Raw genomic sequence first — 23,281 nt, 5'->3', positions numbered from 1 at the left:
TGTATTTCCACGAATGCCCTGGACACTATTTGCCGTGGTTAAAGCGCCACAACACGCTCTCTGTAACAGTATTCCTAATTCCAGTTCAAGGTCACCAAGTCGTCATGCATGGCCTAGTGGTTAGCATTTTTGCTTATCAATCCAAACGACGGGGGATCGAACCCCGCCTCGTGCGACTTTGATTTTTTTTTCCATATTCATCATTTCAAATTTCTATGTTCTAAACTTTCTCGTTGGAAGCAGATGGGCATCGAACCCAGAACCATTTGCTTACAAAGCGAACACCGTAACCAGTCAGCCACGGCCGCCGCTCCTCGCAAAATCTAAAATACCATAGAAATATTTACATCGTGTACCCAATTTGATGATAATTTGTGCTCAAAAATCTAATTTTTGTGGTAGGAGCGTTTTATTAATTAAGAATTGAAATGTTTCTAATCAGATATCTAGTTTAAGAATATTTGACCAAATTCTAAAAAATATTAACTTTAATATTTGAACTCCACGTCAGCATCGGAGCCCTCTGCTCACATTTTATTTTCTAACGTGTTCAGCCTACTGCCATTAGGCGAGGCGTACGATTGGTATATAAACTCTCAGTAAAGTTGTCATGATCTGGAAACGAATTCCAAAGAAGAGGTGTGTGTTCGCTCTCGAACGCAAATGTTTACTAGGATCAAACAAAACTTGGGATGGAAAAAAACACAAACGAACATCCATAGAGGTGATTATTATTGTTTTATGGCACGTGTACGCGACCAATCTGGTTTGTGGTCTGCGCGTCGTTTTGGGTACCTACAAGACTATGCTTTTTTCAAGGTCGAGATGGATTACTGACGGTTTTGAGATGGGATGGACAGTGATGGAGAAGGTGGAGATAACATCAACTTGAAGTTCTGTTAAAAAGATGTCCTCAGTTAATGCCTTGTCATGGTGTTTCAAAATAATGGAGAGGGAAATTTCCAAACATTTCGAGCGTCATGGTGAGGTTTATTATGGCTCTTGATGATGTGGGTTACGTGAATAAAATCTATTTTTGGATTTCAATCAAGTTTTTTGAATCTGTTATCCATTGATCCAAGTAAACATGCACTTGCATGCAAAAAAATTGAGTCACACCTTCTATTGGCATATATGCAAATGACAAAAAACCGGCTTACAATTTCGTTCGGAAGCAACAATTTTGCTCTGCATTCAAATTGTCGTCCATTTTCGGCATGAATTATTCAGCAGGCGCCGATGATTCATTATTTTTACTGCGTTGCTTTAATTTCATCAATCAGAATACTCGCTTGCTTTGCTTTATTTGCGGTTTTAATTTGTCTGTCGGACAATGGATTTTTGGTTAAATATTTGTCAATTCTAAGATTGCCGCATTTTATAGCGGGGCATTTCCAGCTAACAAATTGTCTTATTACAAGCACGTTTTACTGCCACGGCAAAATAAAACACTCCAATTATCTCTAAGCCTCCTTTGATTGCCGTCGCTCAAGTATGTCCGTCGTTCAACGATTTCGGGATTAAGTGTACCGAAAGTCGGCCGATGATGTTAAGAGAGGACCTTGCGCATCGAAAAATGGCCACCACACGAGTGCGTCACAAAGATGGCCATGAGTCGAGGGGTTCTGCACATCGCGGAAGTCCTTGGACTGCTTGGATCCCGTTGTCACCCGAGATCGCCTATTGGTGGGGTGACAGCGTCTAATTACCCCGTGCCATAAAGAGTTCAGCTCCGCGTTTGAATTTATGACGCGCAGTAAATTATAGCCCATCGAGCACGTTTAAAATCGCGGGGGTGGCTTATCGGGTTCTGGAGGAGCCGTTTGGTGGTACTACCATTTGTAGCGGTTGATTTATGGCGTTCCGAAGCCGATTGTTTGCGACGCACACCGGGAGTGACAAACGCATGAAGATATTAAAAAATGTGAACAATCGGTCCACCAAGCGGAGACGACTTAAGCTCGATGACAGACTGACAACTTTTGCTAAGTGAGAGATATTGATAAGACTAGACTCCGGCCGTGTTACAGGCAATTCAAGTCAATGTACTCGATGTAAAACAATGAGAGTGATGATTGATTAGAGGCGTGGTGAAGTGATGGATTTTAGCACAAACCTCAGTAGGCGCGCGTGGTGTTAGTGCGTGTGCAAGATTTTATATGACTTGTCGTTTATGATATTGATTGGTTTACTTCCTGAAGTAACCGTTAATACAGTCGTTACTTTTTTTACGATCAGCAGTTAGGATGGAGGAAAAGCTCTTATCATCCCTGGGCTTTACCCGTCCAAACAGCAAAACCTTATCGATAGACACTCTCACTCTCTAACTTCGAGCAAAAAAAAAAAATGTTTGAGACCGGCAACGGAGCTCTCTTGCGATCGGATCGGTTCTGCACACACTAACTTAAGTCATCACGTATACCAACAAGCACAGGCACGCAAAGGAGGAACACGATGCGTTATGAAAAGAAACGGAATTTATTTGAATTAGTTTATTATTTTTGGAGAAGGTGGATTAAGGGAAACGCCTAATTGAAAAAAAATAAGGACCAGGAAATAACCAAAAAGCGGATCTTCGACTAGATTCGTTGTCCCTTAAACTAATTTAAGGTTCGTCACTTATTATTCAATGCGCTGAAACGCGTTTCAGTCTCTTAAAATTGAACTGTCAAAAATCCACAGTTTTTTGTGTCGTTATTTGAAGAAAATCCACCGCAGTTAACCAAAATCAAATTAACAATACAACTAGAATCTACAGGGGAGGAAGGATGCGTGGACGTACCGTACCAAACGCTCCTGTTTTTAGGTTCATATGTGTTTTGTAGGATTTAGTGTAAAATATAGTGTTGTTATATAATCGGTTGAGTATAATAATGCAATATAATGATTAAAATTAACACAAAAAACAGGACTGCGCCTAAAAAAAACCACCTTTTTAGTCCCCGAAAACAATACAATCCATGATTGATTAGCCCAAGTTCGTTTGTTTCGATGGTTTGTATAAAACTATAGATAATAGAAGCATGAACAAAACTATTTTTTCGTATTTCTTTATTTTCTTAGGTTTGACTATGTATAGTTTTTTCTTTAGGTTACACTGAAATAAAAAAAAGTACCAAATTCCTAAATTCTAGGAATTTTGCCTCCTTTCCTTATTAAGTAATCCAAAAAACCTGATTACTAAATAAGGAAAAGCGGCAAAATTTCTAGAATTTAGGAATTTGGTACTTTTTTTTTTTATTTCAGTGTAGATCTGAAAAATAAAAATAAAGAATCAATGTAATGTGCCTTCTATGTTTAAAAAGCAACAATTTAAGCGAGATATTTTTCTCTGAGACTTAAAGCGTATTTATTTATGTTATTATTTTGTTCAAAAAAACAGTTTATTTTCAATCAGCTTCCTCCACAGCGTCGACCGGTAATCTTCCACAACCGCGTTTCACGACGAAGAGTCAACGAGAGAGGAAGAGCAAAGTCGTGCGATCATCAGAGCAGGCCTCGTGTTGACCAGTCCACTTGCCGTCTGGCCTAGCCGTCTAGCCTACTCTGTTCGATGCTCGAAGTCTCTTTGTGGTAGTCCGTTGTTGATGCCCGGCCTGCTACGTACGTACACGATCGGTATTGTTCCAACCTGTCCGCGCTATCAGCAAAACGTGAGAGTGTGTGACGGTGAGTTTCGCGCTCGCGAGAGAGTTTCGCGCGGTTCGGAAATTTTTAATATAAATATCATTTACCTGTCAACGGGTAGTGATGAGTTTTAATAGTTCATCAGTCGCTCCCGGTGTGTGGTGCTGAGTAGCAGCCAGTTTTCCCAAACTTTGGGAAGCTTGAACCCGATCCTAGTGGTTTTTGTTCACGATCAATACCCAGATAAAAATGGCACTTTCCATCATGATCAACAAAAACAACATCACTAGTAGTCAAATTTGACCATCGTATACTGCGTGTTTTGCTCTCCGGTAAAACGTAAGTAGTTTTTTTTGTGACTGTCCTCGTCTGTGTGTCTGTGTTCAAAAGTGCGTGTTTTTTAAGTGTTGCGAAAAACAGTGTTTGAAAATGAATGAAACCACAAGGTAATTTATCAACTTTGATCCAAACCTACGACAATGGTTTCACTACTTTGAAAAGATACAGCTGACCTAGATCGTGACTAGTTTCCAAAAATAAATAAAAACAAAACCGCCAGCCCCGGACAATTTGTTCCATTATAATTGTAGATATTGAGCAGCACCAATTTTCACTTCCAAAAGGCGCGCAACAGGTTTTGTTGGGGTGTTATCGTTGGTTAATGGGACCTGTAAACAACAAGAGTAGCAAATGTGAAAATGAAAATGAAAAAAAGAAAAAAAAAAAACTAACCGCGGAATGAAATAGTGAACTGAAAACTTCGTTCCTCGTGGCGCTATTTATAAAGTGGGCACGTTTTTAGTTCAGTTGTTGCGGCGGCGTCGAGATGTGTCTGTTTTTATCTAGTTTGTTTATTTTCCCAAATGTGATGTGACTAGCTCTTTCAATTTGCATTTTCGTCACTTTTTTGTGAGGTGCTAAATTTGCATACGTTGTTGAGTAAGAATTAATTAAGTCTAGGCAAATTTTCAAGTTCAAATTTTTGTCATTGCAAAAGATGATGTAATAATTTTCATCCAATTAGTTCCAAACCAATTCAGAAAGATTGAATGAAAGTGATCCCGATAGCTGACCTCAAATCTCGACATATTTGTTGCGCAACAATGCTTGGCCTTTTTTCCCGCGCCCCATTGTATGCAGATTCCAACGCCGGAGATCCACTTCACGAAACATCCCGGGGGATAAACTCACAAAACTTCCACCGTTTAAAAAGTGAGTGTGTGATTTTTGCCATTAGAGTCCGCGGGGTAACATGTAATCCCGGACGGTACAATGACTGCCAACTGGTGTAGTGGTGTGATTAAGTGCCATTAAAAGTACCCATCTTTCGAGTACTATAGCTGGAGTCGTCCTAGGTGATAGAGTGTTGGACTCGTGACGGCATTGGGTGTCGTTGATAAGAGCAGGAATAAAAAAACACACGCTTTGTAGACCCCAATCGCACGGCAATCGCAGTAGCCTGACGATGAACCTGGTAGAGCTGGGGCATCAACTTCCGCTGGATTTGCCGGCTGGTTTTGAGTGTAGCTGGTGTGAAGCCACACAGCAGGCTGTGAGGCGGCTAGCTTGATTGTGCTCGTTGGTTGGTCACGTTGTGGCGCGAAAGCCCACCAGGTTACTTTGATTAATTTTGGTGGTGGCGAAACGGTGCTTGGAAAGTTAATACATTAAACTTTAAGCTTTTCTGACACAATCTAATAAAAAAAATGCAAAAATTGGAAAATACTCTTTATTTCGATTTAATATTAGTGATTTTTTTTTAAATATCGAACAAGCCTAACCTGACAAACTTCATTCTGCCTTTTTTCATTTGTTGGCGTTTTTTGTTTTTTTACCTAACAGCCTCCTGCGATCAAAATTTGGTTTTACGTAGTTAGCGTATAAACCTTCCAACCCAACGCAACAAAGAACACCTCAATCCGACCGAGGCTCCGTATTGATCTGATTATGATATAGTTTTTTTAGAACATTTGGACTCCATTGAAGAACATCTCAAATTTTTATTTAATCTATTGTTTTGATACAAAGCAATCGAAAGTGGTGTTCATATTTTACTTTGTTACAACTGGTGATCTTGGGCGTTTTGTAATGTTTAGTTTATAAATTTAACAGCAAAGAAATGTAACAATAATTTTATTTTTTTAATCGATATCGGTCAACTCACAGACACATTTTTTTTTCTTTCAATTTGAATGACATTTTTTTTTCGTATTTGTTGTGCCAACGACTTAAAATTTGATATTTTTTCCATAATTTCCTAATATTTCCAAAATAGTATATTGTAGGATAACTGTTGTAACTTTTGGGAATTTTAAGCTTTTTACTCGATTCATTTGCCCAAAATTAACATTCCCAATAGTGTACCACCGCCATCCTAGTGAAAAAAAAACTTTTACGGGTAAAAAATATAATATACATAAACATTGACTTCTTTTAACGTATTCGGTAGTTAAAAATCGGTTAAGTTTAGATCGGTAAATCGATTACCAATTTAAGTAAAAACATACCAAAATTTGAGTTTATTGAACTGTTCAGCAGTCAAAACTTTACCGAATTTGTTAAAATCTAAGTACGCAAATTTTAACCAGCAAACGCCCAAATTTTGAGCTCAAATGATTGAATATGGGCTGAGATAAAAATAATTAAAAGAAAAAGCTTTTTTACGAAAAATTTCAAATAAAATTGCGCTCTCTTCAAACATTTCTGTAAAAACACATTGTATTTTTGCATTACAATGAAACAGGACAATTTTGGACAATTTGCAGATTAAAAAATTGTGGTTCACAGATAGAAAGAGACATAAAACTATAGGAAAAGAATGCTTTCATAAATTTATTGGTATTTTGCAAATGTTTAGTAGTAACAAAACTGTACTAATTTACAAAAAAAAATTGTGATTGTTTTTGCTTAACATTCCAACGCCCAAGGCTCCAAAAAAGTTGGAACGGTAACTTCAACTCGCTGGTTCTCGGGCCTAACTCAACCAATCAAGATGATTCTTCTTTCCAGTGATTTGTTAGAATGTCTAGATAATTCTAGAACTTTGCAGAACTTAATTTGATCAAATCTGTAATTTTTGCGATCAAAAATATTGTTCCAACTTTTTTTTTCGCGTGTAAAAAAAATTCGCCAAAAATCCGCGGAGGTAGTCTTTTTAAAAAAGGTGGAACGATGTTTTCGGTCGCAGAAATTACAGATTTGATCAAATTAAGTTCTGCAATGTTCTAGAATCATCTAGACATCCTAACAAATCACTGGAAAAAAGAGTCATCTTGATTGGTTGAGTTAGGCCCGAGAACCAGCGAGTTGAAGTTACCGTTCCACCTTTTTTGGGAGGCTTGGGCGTCCGTGTAAGTTGGACATGCGTTGGGCGTTCCAGTGTTAAAAATGTTGAAATTTTTTTTTTTGCCCCAAACTCATTTCCATTTTCCACTACCCTCACATTCGACACAACTTCAAAACCTTTCTTTGTTGCAAAAATAGAAAAAAAAACCACCCGGAGAGTTATCTCCGATTACCGGCCCATCTGACCGCGTGTGTTTTCCGCTTGTGCTGCTGCTCTGCGCGTACGCTAGACTCTACGCGGGGCTTATCACTGCTACTGCAACTTCCCGGCAGCGTCTCAACTTGGCATCCCATCATCTAGTATGCCGGCTTGATGGGGAATCCAAGGCCGACTGAGTGTTGTGAGTCGGTGCGTTACAACGTGGCAATGACTTTGAACTTTTGCGCACCGCCGTTGCGCATCAGAAAACGCAACGCCTGCTACGCTAACGGGCCGCTGCTGGATGATGGCGGAAGCAAACAACAGTGTGTAACAGTCTCTTCGCGACTACTTCCAGGGTAGACTGGCGGGACGTGACTCCGGGGTCGGGACGTGCTAGGACGTGCAGTGCAAAAGACGGACATTTCATCACGTTTTTTACGATGCTTCTTAGTTGCTCTCTTTTTTTCTGTTTGCATTCTGTAACTTGCCACCATTCAACCGAGAGTTCGGTCAGTCATTCAGCACGGTGGCTTGTGTAGTGTTTAGGCCGCGGAAGCCGGGCCCCGAAGGAGAAAAGTGTCTTTAATTTGCGCGCTGAAATTCGAAAGGAGCGAAGCAGGCGGTGAAGTCATTGCCGGCGGGGGATGCCAATTTTGCATAACGCAACAGGCTGTGTGGAACACGTGTGTCGTGCGCAAGAGGTAACCGGCCTACCTAGATGGTCTCTGTTGCCTGAAGAAGGCAGCTCGAAAAAAAAACGAAAGTGAACTGCTTCGACCTGTGTGTGTGTGTGTGGACCCTAAAGGTTGGTGAATGAAGGACGCGAGAAACTTTCCTCTACCGGTACTTTTCCGTCAATTTGGGTTTTTACGTCGATTTTATTTTGGACCCTTTCGGTTTGTTTCTACCCAAGGGTCAAAATTCTCGTCACAAGAAATTGTGTGTGTGAGTGTGTGTCTTTGCGCACATGTTTTGAAGGGAACCTATAATAACCGATGCGTGCCAGTCGTCGAAGGACCGGAGGAATGTGAGGGTTGAAGTTTGGAAATTCGGGGAAGGACGGTCAGTGCAAGACTCAAGACCGGTCAGATAATTGCAATCAGGCGATCGGACAGCAATTTTCATCGAACCTTTTTTTTCGTGAGTGGTGACTAATTCGTGCATCTCCCCCCGGGTGAAGGGCTCACAGTGCATCTAATGTGGCAATCATTGTTTTACCCGGTAGGAAATTGTTCAGTAATTAAAGCGTGTTGATTGTAGCGATTCTTGTAATTAGATGCCCTGGCGTGTTTATTCAGGTGGGCATTCTCTCAGCTGCACGTTTCGTTTAGTGAGAGAATTCATTTTACTTTCAAAGCGCGTGTTTGAAGTAATTTATTTCAAAATTCTTATTGCTAATGCATCAAGTTTGAGGAATTAAATCTATAGAACGTGAAAATGAGGTTTGAAATTTTACGTATAAATTCAAAAGTGATTCACAATAACCACAATAAAAACCAAGCAATTGCACCTCCTGGTGTCATTAGCGAGTTCTTAGTGAAGCGTACCTAATTTGTTGGTGTAAAGTCATTAAATTTACTGCAATTCCATGTTACGGCGAAGCGAGACACATTTTTATTGCGAAAACGTGTTCTAATAAATAGTAGGTAGAAGAGTACATTATGAAGATCTTTGCATTGTAACGTGGATTAAGTTGCACGAAAATCATTTACAGCACACCAAATATTAGGCTAAGGCTTGAATTATTGTATGATTTGTTTGATAATTTTTGTATTGACTAAAAATATCACTTTAAAATATTAAACATGCTTTACATGGAATGCAGTATCAACGATTTTCAATATGTTCAACATGTCTGTTGTTAAGAAATTAAAAAAATCAGCATTTTCGTTCAGTGCCAACCGTGAAGTCAAGATGTTTTTTTTTAATTATTTTTAAGTTCAATTCATTGCGATTCTGTGGCAGATCATTCTTTGGTTGGAATCTAAACATTTTTTATTTGAAACCTGGTACCTATTTATAGTAGATGTAATTCTGTTCCAATGGAAAATTCAATGTAATCAACTAAAAACGATTTTAATGCTTTAGGGTTATATTTGAATTTTAAAACTCTTCACATCCCAACCCCGTCTCCAGGTTGGCTTCGATCTGAAAAGTCACCAAAGCAAAGTAATAAAAAAAAGGTTTTGAGGTTTGCTTTATTTTGGAAAAGTAATTTTAACTGGGAATGTTAAAAGGGATGGCAAAGAGTTTAAGATAACCGATCAAAATTTTATCATCATAATAATCTAATATTAATGTCTTAAATAACCATATGGATTGAAATAAGGTTTTACCAAAAAATAATTTAGTAAAATTTGTTTGAAAATTGTACAAAATATTACAAAATTGATCAAGAGTTAGAATATATTTTTTGCAAATCCGTTGTGAAACTAATTACTTTTCCTGTCATTCTCGCATGACGAAAAGGCCTACTTTTCTCTACTAAAAATAAAAGTTTCGAAAAGTTATACTTTCTGACACAAGTGCTGAAAAGTAAAACTTGCACTTCTCGTAGCTACCCAACTCGGTAAACGTCGTTAGATAAATGTACAACTCGTGCTGAAAAAAAATATCTTTTAGCAACTTGTTGCATAAACTACAACTTTAAACGGGTGTGCTTTCGATTTTTCGAATTTTTGACAAAAAATCAATTAATTAATCAAAAAAGAATATTTGAATCTTGAAAAAAAAAATCTCTGAAAAAAAAACAGTTTCACTGTGAAAGCATTTTTTACTTGAAAAGGTTGATTTGCTCCTTAAGCCCACAGTAATTTGGAACCCTGCGTTGAACTTGAAGTCCTGTACGATCGGGGTTCCAAATGAATTTGGTCTTAACAATATGTTTCAAAGGAGGGTGAGGAACGAAAAATTTTATGTTTTGACGTGCAAAGTTTGGGCAAATAATCCTTTTAAGTTTGAAGATGACAAATAAGTCAAATAGGTTTGCTCCTATTTTTTAAAGAGTGGACCACGCTATCTGCAATTAAAAATTGGTTTTTTGCATCTCGAATTTTGCTCGAAAAAAATCAATATGTCTGCCATAGAATTTTAAGTTTAATTCTAACACTTGAAAAAGGGCATAGTCATTAATATTTTGTTTTTTTTTTCAAAACATTAGGCCGATGCAAATATTTAAAAAAGTTTTTGTCCCTCGGCCCTGGCTGAGGTCAAGGGGGCAAAAAAAAAAAAATATAAAAATTTAAATAACAAGCCATAATCTTCACATTTAAATGAAAAAAGTGTTTTAAAATGCATTTTACACTAGTTCAGTTGTTTTGCAATCATTAGTTTTCAAAAATCTAAGATCTGACAAAACAAAAATTGTATCGAAAAAAGATTTTGCATCGAAAATTTTCAAAAATCTTAAGATTTTTAATAAACCCAAACATGCTAAAAATGATTTTAAACGCAGGAGAATGTATTTTAATTTGATTTCAGCTAGTTGCCCTTGAATTTTTATTGAAATTTTGAAGTTTATTGTAAAATATTTTTGCCCCCTGATTTTCGGGCCAATTTTGAAGGGGGTGACAAAACTTTAAAAACATTTGTACCAGCCTTAACCATGAAAGGATTTTTCCTTGTAAAAGTAGAAGAATTTCCTACACATTTATGCCAGCATAAATTTGTGCTTAGGTACTTCAGATATGACTGAATATTGTTATTATGAACAGTTCAAAAACGTACCATAAAATTGTGAACATTTGTAGCTAATCTGGAGGAGGATTCAAAGTAAAATCTTGTCGGACTAAGTGGCCAATTAAATTGCTAATAATAACAAATGACGTCAAAGCGTGTTCATTTTCCATTATGCCAAATCAGGCATGATCAAAATCGCAAAACATTAAAAACCGCTTCATCAAATAGTGAAAAAAAAACTTGCGTCATTAGCATAAGAATTCAACTGGGTTCTAGGTAGAATGAGATGCTGCATAATTCTTTGATATCTGCCAAAGTTTATGTTTGCCAATTTTATCCATTAGCAAACTTACGTCAAATGCTGGAAGTTCAGACGTTTTGATTTGAATGAAATATTTTTGTGAACAACCAGTGTGGTCACAATTTCTTCATTGAATTTTTACTAGAACGCTTTTTAGATGAAAATAACAAAGTTGCAAAAGTAACGCAAAGTACCAGGTGTAAAACAGTCCGAGCGTGGCAAATTGATAACCGACAATGTGTTATTTCATCGTCTCGTGCTGACGTCTGCACTATATTTAAAATTGAGTCGAGAATGCAAAACATTCAAAGAACCATTATCATCATATTAATCAATTCAAAAACATACGTCAGTCATTGGTGTGCAAAAATAAGCTCCTCGTTACTAGCCAAAACTGGTTCAGAAAGGATTTTTCTTGAGATTTTTTTTAACGAGTATTCAAATCAAGAGCAACGTTCGTTTAATTTGGCGCACGTGTGCGAGCATCTGCGTGACAACTTTTTTGCATTCATCACAATACCTAAGCAACCATGCGCCTCCCGCATGGCTTGCTGGGGTGCGAAACGTGTTGCCATCCGTCAACGCAGCAACAACAACAATGCATTATTAATAGGTTCGAGCGCCGACAACCGTAATCACGTTTTGTTTTTTCTCTCTCTTACATTTTCGAATTCCAGATTAAGCCAACATCAAGCTCATCATACTGCAGTATTATTATAATTTTTATTATCACCACGCAAAGAGAGATCCTTGCAACGTTTCGGCGCTGACCAGCTGCTGAAATCAACAAATCAACCAAAGCAACTTTTGGGACCTGAGTTTACAACTAATCACACACACACACATTCCGAGCAACATCAGAATGACAGTTTCCAAAGAGTATCTGGCGGAGGGTGGAGAGCCCAAGCAGCCCGAAGGTAAGTTCCTGGTGCGCGGAATGTGTCGCATGTGCGACTTCCGCTACGCGACGGCGTTTGTTTTGACGCGTCGACGCGAGAACGTAAACAAACTAAAAGGGGACATAAACCACACCAAAGTAACAGTGAGAGGAAAAACGCAATCGTAGCATGCGAAATTTTTTTGTGCGGTTTTTGTTGCGAGTACGTGCTTTGAAATGGCCAATCGAAATTCGAAGCGGGGCCTGCTGCGATGAGCTGGGCGCGGCAATTGTTCATTCCGGGCACTTTTTGCCCGTGACATTGGCCGGTTTCCGTTGTTTGTTTCCGCACTTATTTGACAGTTATTACGAATTGACGATGAGGATCGCGTCGCGATGATCGCTTAGATCTAGCGGATTTCGCACCAGGTTCGGTTAACAAAACAAACCTGTTTAGTTTGCGTGATCGGTCACTCCGCGAGTGATTGATGACACTTGATTCAGCCACCAGATGACCTCTCTTGAGTCGGCTCGTGAACTGGTTTTGGAAGGTCAGTGGACCGTTAAGCGGTCGCTCAGATTCTCCTTTCGTCACGCTACTTTAAATTCGGTTAAGACAAATCTTTTGGAAAAGGTGAAGTCACCCTCCATTAGCACCCCATGCAATTCATTAACACCTAGCAGCGTGATTTGAATGATGAATTACATCACAAATAGTGTCTTATCTTTCATCCCTGCAGTCTGACACGTTACTCTGCATTGGGATTTCTTTGTACTGAGAAATGTTCCTCATTTATCACACAGCACACATACGCGACGGGAGTGCTAACCTGTTACTCACCTCGTCAACATTGTCCATCCTCATTAAGACAAATCAGACAAACTGCTTATTTTTCAATAAGCAAACCTGTGCAACGCACATCAAACGCAATTATCTTGTTAAGGGTTGATAAGCTTCTTGGGAGGTCGTGCCACGATTATCCAATTGAGTCCAGGTTCAATTAGACTTTGCGGAGGTTTAGCGATAAGCCCATCATCACAGTAGGCCACGCTACCCGGAGAGCTGATAAATGTTCGCCTTTTTTTTAAGTGTTCAAGCGAGACGTAGTTGGCGGCGAAATGGGGCGATTCGCACTGCCACCTAGCGGTGACTAGCGCAGCTGCACTGGAGTGCGACCTCTGGTGTGTTCGATGGTTAAACATAAATGTTTAGAAGGCACTCGCTAATCATTTTGTAAATATTTGGGATTGTTTGAAGAGTAGGCTGATGCACCAGGTAATCTTGTAATATTTTGTTGATTTGTATTAAACAACTGTGTGTTTTTTGAAAGAAACGTCGGTTTCGGTCAGGCGAAAAACTCGATTCTCTAAGCTTCCATTATCTGAAGTTTCGATCACCGAAGTTCAATTTTCGGCAAGAACTGTGATTATCAAGCAAATTAACATATTTGAAAAATAAAAAGCTATTTTTCTACTTAATTTTATTTTAAAACACATATTCAGTTCATTCGAATAACCGGGATTCAAATTACTCGAGTTCCAATTTGCGGTAGTCAAATTAGCGAATCATTTCTGTTTTATTTTTTGATAATTGAAATCATGGAGACGCACGGTATATTATGATATCCATAATGTAGACGCTTAGTACTTCATCGATGCATTATTGATCTATTTCTAAAAACACGGTTTTGAGAATTTCTACCGAGATTTTTTCATTATTATATAGAGAGAGAAAATCCACCAATCAGAAGATCAACATCTGTGTTTTTCGAATCAGATGATTGCATTTTTACAACTTCCGTTATCTGTCCAAAAAAATATTCTGCAGTTTATTGCACTTCAAATACTATAAATTTACGAAGAAAGTGCCATCAAAAATTAGTCCCACTCGAACCGGCGTTGCGCTCTGATCGTGAATTAGTTCATTCTAGTGCAGGAAGTAGGAACCAATACACTGAAAAAAAAACTCATGAAATATCAGCCCAAGTACGGCTCAAATCGGCGTTAAACGAACATGTGAATGTGTTAATTTGACCAGGCGCTGCATTTGGTGAAGTGACAAAAAATAAACAGTTTGAAAAGTTTGGCTGCCACGTGCTTTTGGGAGGCGATAGAAGCAACCTCCGCTGAATCGCTCAAATGACGCCCATGGCTTGCTGTTGCCAAAAATCGTTTTTAGAGTGTGTCTACTAATTTGCGATTTTTTGTTTCGGTGATTCGAGGAAGCGCCATCACTTTGTCGCGTGATTGGATTAATGCGAGTGTATTTTTAATCGCGTGTAAATAATAACCGGCAGCGATAAGCCTTTCGGCGACCAAAGGTTAATTAGACCGAAATGACGAGAACTGGAGCGGGCCTCCCCTCAAGGCTGTGCGCGGATTATGATTAGTGATTCGCGAATTTCAGAACTCCCCTAGATTATGTGGGTCAGGTGCAATGACTCCCGCGTGCTATCTGCCGCGCATCCAAGCAAAACCGCAAATAAAGCTGTCACCTGTGCGCCGACGCCTACTTAGGTAGCTCGCGCTGTTGAAGAATGCATCGTCGCGTTGCATTGTTTCGGTTGTTTACACTCGCAGGTCAATGTGCGCCGTCTCGCTTGCTCACCGCGGAGTATCGTACGGTTGTACTATTGGTTTATTTATAAATTTTCTTAATTTATATATATCAAAAAACTGCTGCTATTTATGTGTGCACGATTGGCCTCGAGTCACCAGCACTGAATGTGACACTTAGACAGTGACAGAAAAAGAAATGAATTAAATAAAAAAGTTGTTAATTCACCTTGAAGTGGGTGGGGCCTTCCTCACAAAAAATAGTATTTTTTTTCAACGTGATCCAAACATTTCTAGTGACTGTTTAAACAGTCTAATTTTTGAAAATTTATGAGTTATCGGAAAGGTCTTTCGATTGCCTTGTCAACGAGTCACATGACGTAATTCTACTTTTAAGCACTGAAATGGATGCTGCAAAGTGAAACTTTTTAGCACTTGTTTTGAAATGTAACATTTTTCAACATTTTTTATTTAATCGTTTAATTGACAAAATGCATGAAAATATGACTGAATTGATTAAGAGAGTAGATAGTATCAACTGAATTTCAAACGGAATGGAACTTTTAAATGAAAAATAAGTTTTTCCTAAAGAAAAAAAGGAAACAACATCGATAATAAAATTCAATATCAAAATCCACAAAATTAAACAGAAATTTAGTCTGAAAAGCAGGAATTTCAACATTTCAATGAAAAAGTAGTTGGAAATGCATTATACACTAGTACAGTTGGTTTGCAATTATTACATTAAAAAATCTATGTTCTGACAATTTTGTTTTGCGAAAAATACTTTCATCGAAAATTCCATTAAACTGAAAATATTTTAAAACTAACTTTAACATTTACAATATGATTATAAACGCAAGAGAATGCATTTAAAAATGTTTTCAGCAAATTAAAATTTGAAATATAAAAAAATGCTTCCTGATTTTTTGGGCCGGTTTTGAAGGTTTTCTCCTTTAATCAAAATAAGATGCACTTTTTTGAACTCTTTTAATATTTTTTGTAATTGTTATTTTTTATGTTACTGTCAATAAGTTTAATTTTGAACTTTATTTAGAAATGTTGTTTGATGGTTGATATTGACATTTCATGCACAGTATTTGATTTGCAATCGTTCTATGGACAAGATTTTTTTATTAGCATTTTTGGAATTGTCGGTAATTAGATAACGAGATTTGAGTGGCCACCATGATTAATAGTATATTTCATCACCGCTATCTTCGATATCAAAATTTTTAATCACTTTAGAATAGTTTATGGATCATACTTAAGCTCGACATTAAATTATGATGATTATGTGATTTGTGAAAATCGTTTTATAGAGAAACGTTTTTCGAGAGAATATAAATTGTATTTTAAGCCTTTCCTCTGCAAGAAAGGCAAAAAAACATCAATTGGAACTTGATGGCACTCGTATTGGTGATGCAGATGAACAGTTGTGTGCGAGTTGCGCACACTGATGTAGTAAGTGTCGCTCACGACACCATGTGGCGTACCGTGCCTAGAATGAATATCGTGTACGCAGTAGGCATTGATTAATCAATCGCAGCGGGAGCTTATCGTTCACGCGTGGTGCGACAGAACGGGACGGGGCGTTTAAACGTGAATTCACGCGCGCGCCGCTCGATTTTGTTATCAACTTCACCGGTCGCGGTCTTGCGAGTTCTGGGAAAAATGTGCTCCGCGGTTAGTCAGTCGATCGGCAGCTAGGGAAGGTGCCGCGTTCACCACCACCGCGCGGTCTTCAGGGCAGATATTTCTCTCTCGCTCTGTGTGATAAACACACACGATACCTGCACGCGGCACGTCTGTTGATAAGGATAGTAGGCTTAGCGCCCCGTTGACCATAGTTGGTACCGGGGGGAAAACAAGAGTAAGAGTCGCCTACTGCGTGACTTGAGTGAAAGATGGTGGATTAGGCCTGGGGGAGGCTTTGTGAGCGGACTTCAAACAGAGACAAACCGGAACCTGTCCCACTGAACCATACCAGACGCCTCCGCCATAATGGTTCAAGTTCAACCGGCTGGTCGTTGTTTCTAGCGTTAGTTTAGTTTAGTGAGTGTGTAGATGTGCGCGAATTTACCCCACGTCCCGGCACTGAATGAAAAGTGTATTTAACAGTGCGATAAGACAACTAGTCACGGCAAAGAGCGAGAGAGAGAGAGAGAGAGGAGTGAACAATTTTCTACGAACGATTGACGACGTCTAATCAACTCATTATCATTAGGATCCTCGAAACGAGTGAAGCGAAATATCGAAGCAACCCGCTGAGACGCGGTGCGTATGCGCGAAGCGTAAAGTGTGATCTCAGTAGGCCAAAGTCGCTCTACAGGGAAGAGAGTGTAGTGCGTTGTTTATTCAGTGTTTAGTGAGTAGCGGGTTTAGGTGAAACACAACAGAACAGAAAAAAAATGCCACCGACAGCCCGGACCGAGAATCGAACCCGCGACGGCCATGTGCTGGTGTGGGAGCAAGCCAACATCGCCGACGGAGAGCCACCGACTGGACGTTAGTATACCCAAGCAATCGAAGTAGCCTGCGGCGCCAACTTTGATCGCGATCGCGTCTTCGCGCCGCATGTGACGCAAGCGTACAATCCTCGTGATTTCTTTTGCAGTTTATTTAGCACGAGAGAGTGAATGTCTGTTGACATTGAGATGACCCGAGACCTGAGCAGAAGAAAGTAAATCAACTTACACTGTGTACACAAATTTTGTCCCGGCGCAAAATTTGCGTCAATCTCAATTCCGCGCGCACCACGGCGAATTATCCGCTTCCACGGGAAGTGGTCTATTTATGACTCGGCATATTTTGCAGCGCGCCTCAAGAGGTTAAATATTAAAAGTGGGCACTTGAACTGATTAAGGTGACACGTCTAAGATGAAGATACGCTGGTGGGCACGCGATCGAAGCAGGCGCTGATGTGTTGTGCACGTGCCTGCTACGATTGCGGAGCGAACCTGTCGTCGCACTGCTTTGGTTGATGACGCGGGGAAGAAATGTATTGCCGATTGATTGTGTTTCTTTTTGCGTACGATCATCGCACGATCGTGCACCCTGTGTGAATGACGGAATTAAATTAATGTTTGTGTATAATAAATTCAGTGTCCCTGGTAACGAGCTGCTCGATTAAGCTTTTTTTGGGCTGGCTGTCGGCAAATATTTGTTTACGAAAAGCGACTGAATTATCTGTTGAACGCTATGCGGTTTATTTATAGAAGATCAATGCAAATTCGAACTGTAGATGATCAGTTTTATGGTACTCAACAGTTCATCTACCTTTGATGCACTAAACACGGCGCGACATCCAATAATTACGTCTCGCCCTAAATGTTTACGAGCTAAACTTATCTCCAAAGATGTCGAAGTGATTACCGCGGAAATTTTGTTTGTTCCACTCCAAGCGGAATGGCGTGACAATCGCGTAGCACGCCGGACCAATGCAATATAAATGAAGAAACAATATTCATTCAAGAAGACGTGAAATTGCGTCTACATCGCGAGTACTCTCCCCCTCAAGATAACAGGTAGATTAGATTCGGCACGAGGATGCCACGATTTTGGGGCGGCAGGCTAGCCCACTGATTCACATTTGCTCGTAAAACGAATTTGTCACTTTTTACGAGCAAAGTCGTCGTGTTCTTACGGCTAGGCGTAAACGATCCAGGTAGGCGACGGCGTCACCAGCCGTTGTTGTCATTAATCAAGCAGGCCTAGCCGACTGACTGGACGGAACTGGTTTGCGCTTAGAGAGTCCGGTTTTAAAAAGAATTTTCGGTGGGTGTGAAACAATACGCCGAGCTTAGTCACGAGCAAACAAATGAACGCCGTGACCGGGTGGTTCTCGACTGAAGAGAGTTAGGTGATCGGAGTAAATTAGGGTTGGTTGAGTAGGGGAAATTTCCCTACTCTCGTCAATCACTTATCTTCAGCATATGGAGAGTTTGATGCTCGATTAAAGCTCCAAAATAACTGCTTAGGCCGTAAACTCAGCAGCAACAGCTCTGCCAAATTTAATGCATTTGTGATCAAAACTTCCATTTTGAGGTACAATTTCTCACTCTCAAGATGAGAGCCATGCTTGCACATGGTTTAGCTTCTTACGTAAAAAATAATCTCGAAATGTGTAATTAACTAGCAAGCGCTATAAAAAAAAACTAACGTCCTAAGTCACTTGACGTTTTACCTATTCTCGTCAAAGGCTGACGAAACCCGAGCGAGAAGCGAAGGCAAATAAAGAACCAACACCACCAGCAGCGATGCCAGGAGACTTCCTCTGGAAAAGCTACTTGTTGTTAGTTTAATCCAAAAGTTTGTTTTAAATACCATGAACTGGTATCCACAAAAGTGCGCTGAACGAAAAACAAAAATTAGGCCGATAATAGAAATCGCATGGGCAACATGGCATTCTCGTCAGACGAGAATAGAGTTCGAAAATAATTTTTGGAAAATGCTTGTAAAAGGAACAGAATTTTTTTTTGGTAAACGTCAAATTAAACAGAATTGTTCTCAAAATGCTGCTCCACTGGTTGTTGTACATGGTTTTTGTGAATTTCAAGAAACACCCCGGATTATCGAGCATCATTCCGGCACCACCGCTGAGAGTGATGGGAATGGGTATATTTCGCCTAGTAATTTTAGTTTGATTTGTCACAACTATTAACTCTTTTAATGATAGCGCACAAACCGTGCTGACGCACGTGCGCTTCGCGCCAACTTTGATTTTGTTTGCTTTCGCAAATGTGTTGAACAACTTTGAACAATTATTCATGACTTGCTTACCCCGCGTTGTTTATGATCGCGTTGATAAGCAACGCCGTGTTTGATTTGTCGCTACCGATCGCAACGTCGCCTGTTGTGATTCGCATAGCGAATTTTCCACCGTTGAATTGTATTCTAATCGCGTCCGCATGATATAGATTGTAAATGAATCACGATCGCAGCGCGATCGCTAATCGCCCAATACACAGAGCTAATGATCGTTTGTTCTCTCCTTTCAGGGCGCTTCGGGACGCGGCACTATGTCGTGTTTATGCTGTTCCTGGGAATGGCGAACGCGTACGTTATGCGAACAAACATGTCGGTGGCGATCGTGGCCATGGTGAACCAGTCGGCGCTGGAGAAGCACGAGCTGTTCGACGACGAGTGCCCGGACACGGACTACGGCGAGCAGGACAACTCCGACCACCAGGACGGGGAGTTTCTGTGGACGACGAGTATGCAGGGGTACATTCTGTCGTCGTTTTTCTACGGGTACGTGATCACGCAGATTCCGTTCGGGCTGCTGGCCAAGAAGTACGGCGCCATGCGGTTCCTCGGGTGGGGAATGTTGATCAACTCGGTGTTTGCGTTTTTGGTTCCGGTGGCGGCGCGGCAGGGGGGTGCCCCGTGGTTGATTGTGGTCCGGTTTATTCAGGGATTGGGCGAGGGTCCGATCGTGCCGTGCACGCACGCCATGCTGGCCAAGTGGATTCCGCCGAACGAGCGATCACGAGTTGGCTCGATCGTGTATTCTGGTAGGTTGTTAAGTCAACATGACATTTTTTGAAGTTGCTGTCAGCAAACGCTTCAGTTTTGTCAAGGTATGATAGATTGGGGCTCCCTGAACACGCTCCAATCGACAGAATTGAATTTCAGAGAAATCCCTGCCAATGAATAAAATTGTAAATTTGGTTATAAATGCTATGGAATCATTTTAAGCAACCATGCGCACTCACGTTTATGTATGGGGGTAGAAAAAATAAGAGGGTGGATAGGATAAAAGGGTGCATGGTTGCTTAAGATAGCATTTATACTCAAATTTACAGTTTTATTGATTGGCAGGGAATTCACTAAAATTCAATTGACAAAACTAAAGCGATTACTGGCATCAACTTCAAAATTGTTGAGTTGTGTAAGGGTTGGAGTTTTGGTTAAATTTGTCTTAATAATTTAGGTGCCCAGTTTGGAACGGTTATTTCGATGCCGCTGTCCGGTCTGCTTGCTGATCACGGTTGGGACGGTGGTTGGCCATCGATCTTCTACGTGTTTGGTATCGTCGGAACGATCTGGTCCATTGCCTTCCTGTTGACCTGTCACGAGGATCCGATCACGCATCCGAAGATTGCCGAGGACGAGCGCAAGTATATCCAGCAAGCGCTGTGGGGCAAGGCCGGCGTCAACATTCCTCCGATCCCGTGGAAGTCCATCTGGAAGTCGATGCCGTTCTACGCCATCCTGTTGGCTCATTTGGGTCAAAATTACGGCTACGAAACGCTGATGACCGAGCTGCCTACCTACATGAAGCAAGTGCTGCGATTCTCCATCAAAGCTGTAAGTTGAAGCGCGCAGTAGGCGGAGCAGGAATTTGACATTCACTGCCTGCTTATCTCCATTTCAGAACGGAACTCTTTCTTCGCTGCCGTACCTGGCGATGTGGATCTTCTCGATTGGAGTGGGCTGGGTGGCGGATTGGATGCTGACGTCGGGACGCTTCTCGCACACGATGACGCGCAAGCTGTCCAACAGCATCGGTCAGTACGGACCGGCGATCGCGCTGATCATCGCGTCCTACACCGGCTGCAACCGCGCCCTGACGGTGGCCATCCTGACCATCGGTGTCGGCCTGAACGGAGGCATCTACGCCGGCTTCAAGATCAACCATCTCGATCTGACGCCACGTTACGCCGGCATCCTGATGGCCTTCACCAACTGTTCCGCTAATCTAGCTGGTCTATTAGCACCGATCGCAGCTGGCAACATCATCGAAGGAAAGGTAAGCCGAGCGACGAGCTGTGCTAATCGCCTTAAGTGACTCTAAATGGAGCACTTTTAGACATTCTAATGAAGGCACAAAAGATTGCCATTTCGTCACTTGCCACAATTGCTGCTCCTAATTTCATCTCTTGTGATTCTAACGAGCATTAACGAAGCCTACTTAGATGATTTGCTAACTCTTGTTCACTTTCACTCTTATTCAGCCCACGATCGCGCAATGGAGGATCGTGTTCCTGATCGCGGCCGGCGTGTACCTCTTCACGGCGACCTTCTACAACCTGTTCGCGTCCGGCTCGCGGCAACCGTGGGACAACCCGGACAACGACGAACCGCAGAAGCCGGCCTCGATCGAAGCCCCCCACGAGAACGGCCACAACAACGGGTACAACAACGGAACGACGACGGCGACGCTTCGAACGATGACGGGCATGGCCGAACAGCGGCAGTAGGGCGAGGTCGAGGGTTGTTTTTCGGTTTATAAGAAAGACACTAGGCAATAGGTATTCTCTGTTCTAACTCACTACTCATCTGTGTCTTTTCACCCCAACTACTTGATCTTCTGAGGAACAACGCAAACTCACACTTGTGTGCACACTTTCTCGTACAATTTCCCTGTCCCCACTCCTGATTTGTTGCTTTAAATTAACGTAAGGTTTTTTGATATTCTTCTACACAATTACAACTTGTTAATCGTTTTCAGTAAGAATATCAACACGAGTGAGTTTCTAGTTAGGGTTATATACGAATACGTATTTTGTTTTTTGGATTGAGCGTCCACAGTAGATGAATAGAGCCGTAATGGACCTCGCGAAAAGACTTGTGATTGAGCTACTACATTTAATTGCTGGGGCGAAAACTGCCATCCATTTAACGAAAAAACAAACAAAAAACCGCAATCAAAGGCCAGACGATAAAACACTGTTGTTTTTTTTAATAGGAGAAGTTTAAAAATAGGGAAAAATTATCGCGTCGACCACCAATTCCACAGTGCCGTAGTGTTGCGTAGCGCAGAAAAGGACACGAAAAGACCCAAAGGTTGTGCAACCCCCGTCAGTCGTGAGTTTGCATGAGAGGACGACCACTATTATATTGTTGTGCCTTGTAAGGTGAGGATAAACAAACACACACAAATCATATACAATTTACTGTATAGTCAGCTACAAAACAAATCACGTATATTTTTTACTTTGTAAATATTTAAAACGATCCAACATCGAAACGTACGAAGATATAAGAGAAAAAACAAAAGAACAATCAGCAAGTAGAAATAACATCCGTCGTTTCTCTTTCCGAGATGATAATAAAAACGATAATAATCAAACATATAGAGGGGGAAGCCGTTTGCTCGTTAGGTAGAACAGAAAAGAACACATTCCATCCCAGCATCGCCCTGCACTTTGTTTGCAGCACCTGCAACAACAGCAGCAGGCTGTGATCTGTGGTAAATATGTCACAGCATCCGTTCACCTCTTCTCCCCGGTCTTATCGGGCAAAACACCGCGCACGGTTGATCGGCGGATTTACGACGGCGAATTGTCGTGCCTTTTTTTCGCTCTCTCTCTGCAAAATAGATAAGCTACAATGTTTGTGACGATTCCGGGTGCAAATAGGATGTTGTTTTTTGTTTTGTTTCCCTTTTCAGCGTACTCATCTGAGCGGTTGTACTGTTGTTTATTTTTGCAACTAAGTCATGAATCAGAATTTTATTTTTAACTGGTTGCTCTTGAGCACCTTGAACTTCATTTTCTCGAAACTGGGACAACTTAAACACGCTGCATTTTATTTTTTTTTGTATTGCACGTAATGATATGATACCATTTGAACCCTTAACAAAAACCCATGGGAATATATTTTGAGTTAGAGCCGTTTTAGTAGTTTTCCAGTATAACCCATTTGATTATCCAACGCACCATCTGGGCATATGAGCAACTATAAAATTACATGTTATTTATTCTTTATTCAAAACAATTTTTCTATATCACAAATTGATTTTTTTCAC

General features: G+C 40.6%; 1 protein-coding gene across 2 annotated transcripts; it reads left to right on the top strand.

The window, feature by feature from the left end:
- Positions 1 to 3,748: 3,748 nt before the first annotated feature.
- LOC6037196 (putative inorganic phosphate cotransporter) lies at positions 3,749 to 22,607 on the top strand. Of its 2 annotated transcripts, XM_001847074.2 has the most exons (6): positions 3,749 to 3,966; positions 11,771 to 12,010; positions 19,527 to 20,042; positions 20,462 to 20,838; positions 20,906 to 21,280; positions 21,486 to 22,607. In XM_001847074.2, exons 2-6 carry the CDS (start codon positions 11,956 to 11,958, stop codon positions 21,729 to 21,731), a joined length of 1,569 nt encoding a protein of 522 aa, XP_001847126.2. In that variant the 5' UTR covers positions 3,749 to 3,966; positions 11,771 to 11,955; the 3' UTR covers positions 21,732 to 22,607. The 2 variants fall into 2 exon arrangements, with proteins under 2 accessions (XP_001847126.2, XP_038109655.1); XM_038253727.1 differs by lacking the exons at positions 3,749 to 3,966; positions 11,771 to 12,010 and adding an exon at positions 16,082 to 17,034.
- Positions 22,608 to 23,281: the final 674 nt, after the last annotated feature.

The sequence above is a fragment of the Culex quinquefasciatus genome, chromosome 2 (genome assembly GCF_015732765.1).
Source record: "Culex quinquefasciatus strain JHB chromosome 2, VPISU_Cqui_1.0_pri_paternal, whole genome shotgun sequence".
Lineage (NCBI taxonomy): Eukaryota > Metazoa > Arthropoda > Insecta > Diptera > Culicidae > Culex > Culex quinquefasciatus.
The sequence above is the reverse complement of the archived record's forward strand: the minus strand, read 5'-3'. Positions and strand labels throughout refer to the sequence as shown.

Excerpts from the sequence above, each read along its gene's own strand:
- LOC6037196 (XM_038253727.1), top strand. The coding sequence starts at position 16,938 with ATGCCACCGACAGCCCGGACCGAGAATCGAACCCGCGACGGCCATGTG. Across the intron at positions 20,839-20,905 it reads TGCGATTCTCCATCAAAGCT|AACGGAACTCTTTCTTCGCT; the intron begins GTAAGTTGAAGC and ends TCTCCATTTCAG. Across the intron at positions 21,281-21,485 it reads GCAACATCATCGAAGGAAAG|CCCACGATCGCGCAATGGAG; the intron begins GTAAGCCGAGCG and ends ACTCTTATTCAG.